General features: G+C 43.3%; 1 protein-coding gene across 6 annotated transcripts in view; it reads left to right on the plus strand.

Annotated features, from left to right (window-relative positions):
* TM6SF1 (transmembrane 6 superfamily member 1) overlaps positions 1–12,884 on the plus strand; it is a 188,698-nt gene that overhangs the window by 158,358 nt on the left and 17,456 nt on the right. For all 6 annotated transcript variants that reach the window (XM_029575931.1, XM_029575932.1, XM_029575934.1 and 3 more), the window contains one exon: positions 8,611–8,730. In XM_029575931.1, the coding sequence (XP_029431791.1) occupies positions 8,611–8,730 (120 nt within the window). The remainder of the gene's footprint in view (positions 1–8,610; positions 8,731–12,884) is intronic.

A 12,884-nucleotide genomic window follows, 5' to 3' on the forward strand; every position in this document is an offset into this window, starting at 1 on the left:
ATATATTTATAAATGATCTGGAAAGAAATACGACGAGTGAAATAATTAAATTTGCAGATGACACAAAATTGTTCAGAGTAGTTAAATCACAAGCAGATTGTGATAAATTGCAGGAAGACCTTGTGAGACTGGAAAATTGGGCATCCAAATGGCAGATGAAATTTAATGTGGATAAGTGCAAGGTGATGCATATAGGGAAAAATAACCCATGCTATAATTACACAATGTTGGGTTCCACATTAGATGCTACAACCCAAGAAAGAGATCTAGGTGTCATAGTGGATAACACATTGAAATCGTCGGTTCAGTGTGCTGCGGCAGTCAAAAAAGCAAACAGAATGTTGGGAATTATTAGAAAAGGAATGATGAATAAAACGGAAAATGTCATAATGCCTCTGTATCGCTCCATGGTGAGACCGCACCTTGAATACTGTGTACAATTCTGGTCGCCGCATCTCAAAAAAGATATAATTGCGATGGAGAAGGTACAGAGAAGGGCTACCAAAATGATAAGGGGAATGGAACAACTCCCCTATGAGGAAAGACTAAAGAGGTTAGGACTTTTCAGCTTGGAGAAGAGACGACTGAGGGGGGATATGATAGAGGTGTTTAAAATCATGAGAGGTCTAGAACGGGTAGATGTGAATCAGTTATTTACTCTTTCGGATAGTAGAAAGACTAGGGGACACTCCATGAAGTTAGCATGGGGCACATTTAAAACTAATCGGAGAAAGTTCTTTTTTACTCAACGCACAATTAAACTCTGGAATTTGTTGCCAGAGAATGTGGTTCGTGCAGTTAGTATAGCTGTGTTTAAAAAAGGATTGGATAAGTTCTTGGAGGAGAAGTCCATTACCTGCTATTAAGTTCACTTAAAGAATAGCCACTGCCATTAGCAATGGTTACATGGAATAGACTTAGTTTTTGGGTACTTGCCAGGTTCTTATGACCTGGATTGGTCACTGTTGGAAACAGGATGCTGGGCTTGATGGACCCTTGGTCTGACCCAGTATGGCATTTTCTTATGTTCTTATGTTCTTATAGAGAAAACAGAATTCCTACATCTAGAACGCAAAAAGACAGAGATCATTCAAAACACTATCACACTCAAAAACAACCAAAAGATTGAACTAGCGGAGAAAGTATGGAACCTAGGAGTTATAATTGACACCGAATTAAACTTAAAACAGCATATATCCTTAAAAGTTAGAGAAAGATACGCTAAACTTATGGTACTCAGAAGACTCAAACCACTTCTAACGTCAAAAAACTTTCGTTCAGTCCTACAAGCATTGATTTTTGCAAGCACCGACCACTGTAATGCGCTACTACTAGGCTTACCATACACCTCACTCAGACCACTACAAATTTTACAAAACACTGCTGCAAGAATTTTGACCGGAAAAAGTAAAAGAGACCACATCACCGAAACCCTAGCCGAGTTACACTGGTTACCTGTTGAGCAGAGAATACAATACAAAACACTTTGCATCTTACATAAATTAATACATAACGAAAAAGCGGAATGGCTTAACACAGCCCTCCGCGTACACGTACCAAACAGAAACCTAAGATCAGCGAATAAAGCACTCCTTACGATCCCATCAATTAAGACAGCAAGACTAACTCAAGTGAGAGAGAGAGCACTATCCTTGGCAGGACCCACACTGTGGAACACCATGCCACTTGAGTTAAGGTTGCAAAAAGACAACAAAACCTTCAGAAAAGGCTTAAAAACTTGGCTATTCAAGCAAGCTTACCAAACAGAGAAGGGGAAACAGTGAGGCAGGCGAAGTGAGAGGTATGAACAATGAAGGTGTGTAGCTATATTTCTATCTGTTTTTACCCTACCTTCTCGTTCTTCACCAGAAGAGAAGTTGTCACTTATAAAGTTAGATTTGTTTTTAAACTGATATTTTCCTGGACAGTATTAAATCACAAACCAATTATAGCATTGAGAAAACGATGTATTTATTTATTTAACATTTTTTATATACCGAAATTCTAGCAACAATGTTGCTAATCATTTCGGTTTACATATAACATTGGAGTGACTAACATGTGAGTCTTACATGGAACAGGAAAATGAACTTGGAGAAAATTGAATAAATACTAATAACCAATAACATTAAATGTACCGAATCATTATGGCACTTGTGTAAATTAATATATCTCAGCATTCTTATTTTATGTGCCCTATTGTAAACCGTTGTGATGGATCCTTCTTAACGACGGTATAGAAAAGATTTAAATAAATAAACAATTGACAATTTTGGGCTGAATTTTCAAAGCCAATTAGGGACATAAAACAGTTTTTTGTGTGTGAATGGCTTTTATAAAATTATTTGAGACTGTGTACATAAAAGTATGTATGTAACCCCATTTTTGCACATACTTTCACTTGTACTGGGAAGAGGTGTTTTGAGGGTGGCTTTGGGGTAGTGTTGGGACTCATTTTTGTCTTTTAAAAAGTATGAGCATAAATTCACTCGCACAGGTTACACCCTCGGTAGAACAAGTGAAACTTTATGCAGGTGAATTTGTGAATATACCAGCCCATTTGCATGTGCATTTTCAGAGTGAACTTATGCGCACAAGCTTGCTTTGAAAATTCAAGATAAAAGTTGTCATAATAGGTATATACAGGTTTTAACCCTACCTGCACAGATATAAAATTGCCATCTTTATAGAATAGAAGTGACCTTTCAGAGGAGGAAGTGATGTCACACAACCGCATGGAAGCCTAAAGCAGGAGCTCCCGAACCCGATCTACACAAAGGCAAAATTTAGCGAGCAGGACCTCCAAATTAGAGGCGAAAATAAGGGGAAAGCCTGTATACCAACTCCAGGATGTCGGTGAGGAAGAAAATTGGGGATTTAAAATACTTCTCTTTCGACTCGGCGAAGACGCGGCCTCCCGGAGCTGAGAAGGCAGAGGGAGAAGCCCGCGAAAATGGCAGCGGGACGGAGCCGGGAGGGGTGAGTTCAGAACCTGGGCCCCCGACAATAGCTACAGACGCACTTCCTCTGACCCGAGGAGATTTTCAAACTTGGTTCGGGGAACTGAAGGAAGAGATGGGCAGCATGAAGGCGGAAATAAAAGCCATGATTGGGGAGCTGCGCCATGACCATGAGATGCTAGAAGATCGCGTGGGCGCGGCAGAACAACGGATAGGAGAAGTAGAAGAGCAACAGGAATCCCTGCAACAAGAAGTGGAAAACTTGCAAAAGTCCAATCGAGAATTGAGGAGTTGGGTGGATGATTTAGAAAATCACTCACGGAGGGGCAACTTAAGGTTCCGGGGGATTCCAGAGGAGCCAGCGTAATCAGACTGCTCCGTGCTGGTAAAAGATATGTGAGCTCCTTTTATACGAAAATAATCCACCGGAAGGCAGATCGGAGATCATACTGGATAGAGCGCATAGAGCCCTGGCGAAACCCCGGGGTAATCAGCCGCGGGATATAGTGGTGTGTTTTCACTCCTTTCAAATCAAAGAAAAAGTTTTGGCACAATCTAGGAAAAAGGACATTATCTGGCAGGGGTACCCCATTGAGGTATTCCAGGACCTCTCTACATACACTATCCGGAAGCGTAGAGAGTTTAAGGATATAGTGGCAGCTCTACGCAAAGGAGAAGTACGCTACAAATGGCTGCTTCCTTTTGAACTCTCATTCACTGTTAAAGGAGTCCTGATTCGGGTACAAGTGGAAGAAGCCAGGAAAATTCTAGCGGAGGCGAGGCTGCTGTCCCTGCATGGAGATGACACAGCGCAGAACGCCGAACAGGACAAGAGAGATCAATTGCAGAGATGGCAGAGAGTAAAATCTGGAGGCAAATGGCTTTGCAGGAATTCGGAGGGGGTTACTTTGGATTCCGATACAAACAGATGAAGGAAAGTTTCTACAAGAACTTTAAAAATTTGATTCCAGATTAAAGCTGTCTCCTATTGACAGTTGGAGGTTCAAGGACATTTGGAACTACACTCTTTCTAAAGGCCTGTTTATATGTTTATAACAAAGTTAGAGTGTTGATATATTTTTCTTGCTACAAGTTTTATGCTAGTTCAATGTTTTAGCAACAGTAAGATCGGGTTTGGGCTCCTAGGGAATCCATCGAGTGGTCATTCCTTCTCATATAAGAAAGGGAGAGGGGGTGGGGAGGGAAGGGTAACTAGAGGATGGCTTAAGGCTAAAGAGGGGAGGGGGGGGGGGAGAGAAAAGCAGGATAGCTGTGTTATATTGCCTGATGGATGTCTAGCATTCAGCATACTAGAGGTTAACATTCCGTATGGCGGGCTCTATTAAATTATTATCCTGGAACGTGAAGGGCTTGCAAACATATACCAAGTGTAAGCGTCTGATACAGGATGCTATCAATGCCAAGACAGATATTTTATTCTGTCAAGAGACGCACCTAAGGAAACATCATGAGAAAACGATGATTTCTCATCATTTCCCAAATCAGTATTATGCTGCTGCTACGGTGAAGGGCAAATACAATGGAGTGAGTATCCTTTTTTCTAAGAATATAACAGTTGACATGCAGGCTGTGATTAGGGATACAGAGGGTCATTATCTTCTGTTGAAATTGAAAATAGTTCACCAAATTTATACAATAGTAAATGTATATGTCCCAAATATGGGTCAAGGTACTTTTCTAGACAAGATGGCTACAATATTGAGGCAATGGGCAGAGAGCCTTGTGATACTGGGAGGTGATTTCAACTTGCCTTGTTACCCATATTTAGACACTAGCACAGGAAAATCTGCCTATACTAAGACACACAGAAAAAGTCTCAGAAAATGAATGCAGGAGTGGGGAACTGGTAGATATCTGGAGACATATTTATACATCTGAGAGGGACTATACCTTCTTCTCAGTGGCACATGGTTCTTATTCCAGGATAGACATGTTTCTCCTGGATAAAAGTTTGGTTAACTTTGTAAAAGATGCCAGTATTGATGTGATTACCTGGTCTGACCATGCAGCCATTCATCTTACCTTGCAGGGTGTGGGGGATCAAGGAGGGGAAAGATTCTGGAAACTTAACGAGAGTCTATTGGAGGATGGCCAGTATGAGCTCCAACTCCGCCAGGAAATGGAACAATATGTGGTGGAAAATGATACTGGGGAAACATCTCCTATGGTGGTATGGGATTGCCTTAAGGCAGTGGCCAGAGGAAAGCTCATTGCGCGCGCCACCTTTGTTAAGAGGGAACGGGAGAGTCAGAGATTTAATATCCTACAGAAATTGGGAAAATTGGAAGCACGTAATAAGCGGAACCCAGATCCCCCACAAGTCACAAATAAAAAGCCTGCGGGAGAATCTGGATCACCTAGACCTGCAAAATATTGCACACCAACTAGATAAGGCAAAGCAGGCTTATTTTGAGGGAGGAAATAAAGCAGGTAGGCTACTGGCTAGACGACTTAAAGCAAGGATGAGTCTGAACCAAATACTAAAGATTTAAAATGAGAAGGGTGAAATGCTTTCAGAAAATGCGGCAATCAGAGACTGCTTTACCCGGTTCTATCAGAAGCTATATTCTAGAAGGCAGGATATTATGCAGGGAGATATTCAGGCCTATCTCTCTGATATTCATCTTCCCAAACTGGGTGATCTCCAGCGGGATACATAAGGAAATAAAGGAGTTGGAGGTCACGCAGGCTATCAAGGGCTTGAAATTGGGCAAGTCACCGGGGATGGATGGTTTCTCCGCTGGCTTTTATAAAAAGCTGAGCACAGTGGTAGTGGGGCCCCTGATAAGAGCTTTCAACCATCTGCTCTGTGAAGGGACGATATCAGATCAGGCAAACAAAGCGGGAATCACGATTTTATCCAAACCAGGCAAGGACCCAACGAAGTGTGGGTCTTATCGGCCTATTTCATTAATCAATTTAGATTTGAAGATTCTAGCTAAAATCCTAGCTACCCGCTTGGTGGGGGGTAGCCACTTCTTTAATTCATCCTGATCAGACGGGGTTTGTACCTGGCAGGCTTGCAGCGGACAACGTGAGACGGGTTTTACATTTGATTTGGTGGGGACAGAAAGAACAAGTGCCAATGGTTCTTCTCACAGTAGATGCCGAGAAGGCATTCAACATGGTGCACTGGGATTATTTATTTGCAGTTTTAGATAAAATGGGATTAGGCGGCAATTTTTCTACTTGGATAAAGAAGTTATACCAGAATCCCAATGCTTGCATCAAAGTGAATGGTGGATATTCCCCCATCTTTCAAATTGAACGGGGCATGAGGCAGGGGTGCCCACTATCGCCCTTATTATTTGGTGTATATCTCGAGCCCTTAGTGGAGGTGATCAGGTCTCATGGGGAGATTCAGGGATTAAAGGTGGGAGATCAAGAATATAAACTTTCTATGTTCGCTGATGTTTTATTTACTATTTCATGTCCTGAGGAGTCGTTGGCGCCCTTGCTGTCCACTCTGTCCAAGTTTAGCGATGTTTCTGGTTACCGCCTGAATGCAGAGAAATCTGAATTGCTCAACGTGTCTGTTCCACAGGCTCAGTTTGATAAGATACAAAAGACGTTTCTCTTTATGGTGGTTCATACATGTCTAAAATATCTAGGAGTCAAAATTGGCCCTAAGTTGGAAAACTTGTTACAGCTTAACTACGGGGGGCTTTGGTCGAAAATTGTACAAGACCTACTGGCGTGGGAATGATTAGGCCTATCCTGGTTAGGTCGCATCGCGACGGTAAAAATGAATATTTTATCCCGGTTTAACTATCTGTTCCAAACCCTACCTATTGCCATCCCAGTAGAGTCTCTTACTTTATGGCAAAGGAAGTTGTTGCGATTTATCTGGAGACACAAACCACCTACAGTTAATAGACGGGTGCTATATCTACCCAAGCAGAGGGGAGGACTTGGAGTACCTTGTTTGTCTTGGTATTATGTGGCAGCGCAGTTACGCTCGGCTATTCATTGGCATACATCTGGGAAAGGGAGGAAATGGGTTGCCCTGGAAAGGACGTGGATACGGGGAGGGGGACTGGGTTCCCTCCTCTGGTTGTGGAAGGTAGACAGACCAGAGATTAAACATGTCTCGCCCACCATACACAACACGTTGGCATTATGGGATGAATGGAAGGCAAAACTGGTGGGAACACGGATGTATTTCTTTAGTACACCAATATTCTTTTAAAAGGTGTTTCTTCCAGGTTGCTCTCCTGGGGTGGCCCGGAGATGGCTAGAGAGGGGCTGTTCCAACCTGGGGCATCTGATTAAGGACGGGGAGGTACGGGATTTCCAGGACTTGATGATACGCTTTGATTTGTCCTCCACAGATCATTATTTCTATCTTCAACTCAAACATTTCATGACACAATTGATAGTTAAGAGGGAGTTGATGCAAGGGAAAACTCTGTTTGAGGGGTACTGCGAAAAGGCAGAGCATATGGCCAAGGTTATTTCCAAAATATATCTCTTGCTTAATAGTGATCTTCTGGAACCCCCCGCTCACATTACAAGTTGGGAGAGGGACGTTCCAGTCTTAAAGGACCAGCAGTGTTGGCGTGAGGGTTTCATAAGCATTCAGAGGTGCTCTATTTCGGCCAACCTGGTTGAACTGGGCTATAAGCTGTTGTACAGATGGCATATTACTCCATCTAGGCTACATAAGTTTTCTAACAAGTGGGATGGCAGATGCTGGCGGAAGTGTGGTAACCTGGGCTCTTATATTCATATGTGGTGGTCTTGTCCTAAAATAAGTGTTTATTGGGAGGATATTGCACGTTTAATTCTTCAAATAACTCACACTACACTTAGTTCAAACCCGGCACTGTTTTTATTGAATATACAGACTACAGATGAGACAATTGAACATATGTATTTAATTACACAAATATTGATTGCTGCCAGGATGGCCATTGCTAGGAGCTGGAAACAGGTGGAAGCGCCAACTCAACAGCAAGTGACCCAAAAACTCACGCAGATTCACTATCTAAAACATTTGACGGCTATTAGACATAAACGCCTGACACAGTTCCATTCTCGATGGCGAGCCTATGTGGATTGGATTTCAGGTGCCCAACTGAGCATATGAGTTAATTCGGAAAGGATCTATACTTTAGATTCTCTTATCACACCTGGAAGGTAGACGATTCAGGCAGGTTACTATTGGCTTGCTGAGCCCTACACTTATAGACCTACATATCCTTATCCTCTCATGCTCTCTTATTCCTATTTTTAGCTACGGTAGACAGAATTCTGAAGACATCCTGTGACACTGTAAGAGGGGTTGGGGGGAAGGGTAGATCAAAAAAGGGGATAAATAACTGTGGTAGTATGTATTTGTACTGGATGTAACACGTTACGTTGAATAACTTTATATTTTCTTGTACTTATGGTCCCAAGTGCATGCGTATGTTTCTGCACCCTTAATATTTCATGTTGTGGACTCTATCCATTATGGTTGTGCTGTTATTAGTATCATATGATTTGGTTATATCCTGGTTGTTCTTTATAAATCTTAAAAAAAAAAAAAAAAAAGTGAGCTTTCAAATCTACAGCACTGCCTCTTTGAAAAATGTGTTTTTAAAACCACTAAGCAAAAAAGTAATATATTTTTTAATTTAAAATACAGATGCTGATCTACATGTTCTACACTGTTCCATACTATATAACCTCATTGTATGGCCTGTTGGTTCCTGGATGTTCTTGGATGCCCGATTTAACACTTGTACATGCTGGAGGCTTAGCCCAGGTATTCTGAATATTGCATAAATAAAATCAGTTCTGCTGTTTTTCTGTGAATAATCTGTCAACACATTTTTAAAATACAAGAGCTGGCATTTTATCAACTCCTCTGTTCCCTTTCTTTAGTCTGTTATCTGTATTCTTTGCTCTTTTATTTTGTTCATAAGCTTTTTTATGCTATATGTTTTGTGATTTGGAAATTAGAGATACAATATGCTAACATCTCGATCATAAGCAACATCAGCTCCCCTTAAATTTTCTGTGCATTTTTTCCACTGACTATGATGATCCAAGATAAACCATGGCACCAATGAGAGGGTAATACAGTGGACTTGTAAGTGTATAAGAAGACAGTAAGTCTAAAGCAGCATTTCCCAACCTTTTCATGCCCAAGGCACACCTACATTAACAAAAATGTTGTATGGCACACCAGCTTCCAAGTTGCAGGCAGCGTGGACTGGAGAGATCTCATGTGGCCAAAAGAAGAGCTAGGAAAGCACTGAAAGCCCTACCCATCTCTTCCAATTTTTAAAACAAAGGGAGGGTGGCGAGGGGTGAAGAGGTGCATGAACCCCATCATTATGGACCACCTTCCTCTATATACAAGTGCAGAAGAAGGGAAAGATGGGTGTGTTTATTCACCTTGGCTGCATCATGGAGTTGCCAGAGTCACATCCAGTGCTCAGGGCTTGCGCTCCCTGTCTAACTCAGCCTGGGGATAAGGCAGCAGCTGGAAGGCCTCAAAGATGGGGAAAATGAGGAGGTACTCTGTGCAATATGGGGCAGATTTTTAAAAAGCACGCGAGTGCGTACTTTTGTTCGCACTCCTGGCGCAAACAAGAGTACGCCGGATTTTAATAGATATGCACGTAGCCGCGCATATCTTTTAAAATCCGGGGTCAGCGCGCGCAAGGCTGAGCAAAATCGGCAGCCTGCGTGCGCCAAGCCGCGCAGCCTGCCTCCGTTCCCTCCGAGGCCGCTCCGAAATCGAAGCGTCCTTGGAGGGAACTTTTCTTTCCAGCGCCCCCCACCTTCCCTTTCCTTCCCCTAATCCGCCCCCCCCCCCCCCCTTTATTGCAAAAGTTATGCCTGCCTCGCGCCATGTTCCGGTCCGGGGGTTGGTCCGGAGGCTGCGGCCACGCCCCCGGAACGCCCCTGAGCCAGTACCATGGCCGCGGCCCCGCCCCCGGAACACCCCCGATGACGCACCGGCCACAACACACACCCCCAACACGCCCCCCCCAGGAAAGCCCCGGGACTTACGCGCATCCTGGGGCTTTGCGCGCGCCGGCAGCCTATGCAACATAGGCTCGGCGCGCGCAGGGGGAGCTTGGGGTGGGTTTTCAGGGGGTACGCGCGTATCTTATGCGCGTACCCCTTTGAAAATCTGCCCCATATGTGTTGCACAAAGCAGATCCCAGTTATCTGTGCCCTGCATGCTGCCCATTATTACATTCCAGAGCTCATACAGTAGCTAGGAAGAGACATACATGCTTACACATGTCAGAAAGGGGTTCTTACAAGTTTAGGAGCCACAGCTGTTGTCTCTTGTTGCTGTGAGGTCACCACTGTCAGTTGCTCAGATCCATGTCAGCACCTGAGCTGAGCAGAGCAGAGCTTAGGTGCTGGCCTAGATCTGAGCATCTGACACAGGTGACTTTTTACATGGCTCACTTGATCAGGTCTGAACGCACACCAAAGTGCCATGGCACACTGCTTGGGAAACACTGTTCTAAAGTATAAATAATGCAAGATCATATTCTACAGCATTGCTAGATCATGGGGGAGTTTGAAATGTGCTGACATTTGTTTATAGCACTGGTATGGCAAGATATGCAAATTGAAGCGCCAGGATTGATTCAGCCAGTTGAGCTGCTGGCTCTTGCTGAACTTGTGTTGTAAGCAAGTTTCACTCACTGCAGTTTGCCACCCAATAGCCCTAAAACATTCATGTTTTCATTAACACAGTAAAAATAATAGAAAAATAGCTAAAATAAATGCATACTATGATTAAATAGGTGTAATTACAGAAAACAGGGATAAAAAGATTATATTCTTTCTACAGTATTCTGAATTGCATTTTACCAAGCCTGACAGAAAAAGATAAAGAATGACACTTTGTGACTGAGCTGTTTAATGTTTAGAATTGACTATTGAATTGATTTTTTTTGGGTCCACCCTGGGCCGGATTAAGCCACTGTGTGCTCACAGGCAAAGGGGAGAATACAATCCCTCCTGCGCAGATCCTCTTCTTGGGTGCCCCCACCCCACCTTTCAGTCGCAAGACCAGCTCCAATGGCAACAGTACAGACAAGGAGTTAAAATCAGTGCAGGGTCTTCCAAAGCCCTTTCGCACTGACAGACTCTGCAGCACCTCACTCCTTGTATGGGTTTCCCGTTTGGGTGCTGAGGATAGAGCACCGCAGTGTCTGTCAGCTCGAAAGGGCTTTAGAAGGCCCAGCGCTGATTTTTCCTTGTCTGAACTGCTGCCATCGGAGCAGATGCCACAAGAGAAGTGAAGCGGCGGTGGGGCACCACACATAGGGTTTAGGCACAGGCAGCAGTGGCAACCTTCTAATGTCTATTTTGCCTATTTCTAAATCCAGGCCTGGGTCCAGCAGGTTTCCTCTGGCTATTTTTGGGTTTCAGGCTTAACCAGCTTTTGCTGTGGTTACAGCACCATGAATCTTCTTTCACAATGTCCAAGGACTTTCTCCCCTTCCATATAGCCCAGCAATCACAGTAATAGTCTTTGAGCAGGGACTATGGACCTATGGCTCCCCCTGGAACCTGGAATGTGCAGCCAGGCTTGAGAAGCAAACCAGATCTCCCATATGGCAACGCACAGCACTGCCACTAACTCATTGGGCTAGCCCTGAATTAAGTATTCACATATGAAAACTAAATGGAATCATTTTCATCAACATACATGTTTATGTTGAGATTACAAAATGCTTTATAGCAGAAAAAATAAAAAGAGGATATTGAAGGGACTCAAGTTTACCAATAATAGAAAAGATTAAAAAATAAGGTGATATATTAGCTTTTAAGCTATTCTTACTTAATGAAAAGTAGTGAGATACTCAAAATGCATTTTATGAGCTCAGGATGAATACTGGAATGATTCCACAACCAATTCTGCTGTGTAAAACATCTTCATATAATTTAGAAATATTTATAGGAATTCAAAAATTCTAACGGGTAAAATTTTCAAAAGCTGGCACGTGTAAAAACCGGGAGATATGCATATGGTCGGGTTGCACGCACTGCGCGGGGATTTTTAAAGGCCTGCAGCCACGCACATATCTCCCGGTATATGCAGAAGAGCCAGCAAAAAAAAAAAAAAGAGGAGTGGGGGCCAGCTAGGACAGCGCCAGAAAGCACTCTCCTGGTGAAGCATGCGCCAGCAGCCAGCTGGCACGCATAACTCCAGAATACAGGTAAGTATTGAAAAAAACCCCAACTTGTTAACGGGTTTAGAGGTCGGGAATGATAGGGGAAAAGGCAGGCAGAGTAGGTAGGGGGTGTAGGAAGTTCCCTCCCAGTCCGCTCCTTTATTGGACTGGGACTGCGTGCATGTTTAAAAATCTACTGAGCAAAAGAATTATTCGCTTTAGCTGACTCCTGAAGTTAATGATCTGAAATGTAACTGAAATGTCTTATAATAAATTGTCAGTGTAATGCTGTTTACATACTGGCTCAGTGCTGCACACTGCCATGCAGAAGTCCTGGATTTGATTCCTGGCCTAGGCTTCTGTTCCCTCGGCCTTCTGGAGCTTGGGATGCTGAGAGGTAGAATTCAGAGTCCCTGGGAGGGAGGGAGCAAACTTGCAATAGTGATATGTAATAGTTGAATTTAGTGCCCACAATTTCAGAGTTCTGAAAGGATCCCTTGTGCTTAGCCCCTGGGCCAAGGACCATTGCCACAATGACTGGGCTAAGTGAGTTGGGAATAGAAGGGGAAAAAACTCCTTTGGTAACTACGAATGTAGCTCATTGTACCAGTTCCCAGCCTTTGTTCTAACTAAGATGGAAGCCCAAAGGAGCAGGAAGAAAACTATGGGACAAAAATTAAGAAAAAAATTGTCTTTCCTACTGCTGCATTCCCTAGTACACTTCCTGTTGAGTCGATCTGTGTATCTGGGGTCTCAACTGAAAATG

Source organism: Rhinatrema bivittatum, chromosome 13 (genome assembly GCF_901001135.1).
Source record: "Rhinatrema bivittatum chromosome 13, aRhiBiv1.1, whole genome shotgun sequence".
Lineage (NCBI taxonomy): Eukaryota > Metazoa > Chordata > Amphibia > Gymnophiona > Rhinatrematidae > Rhinatrema > Rhinatrema bivittatum.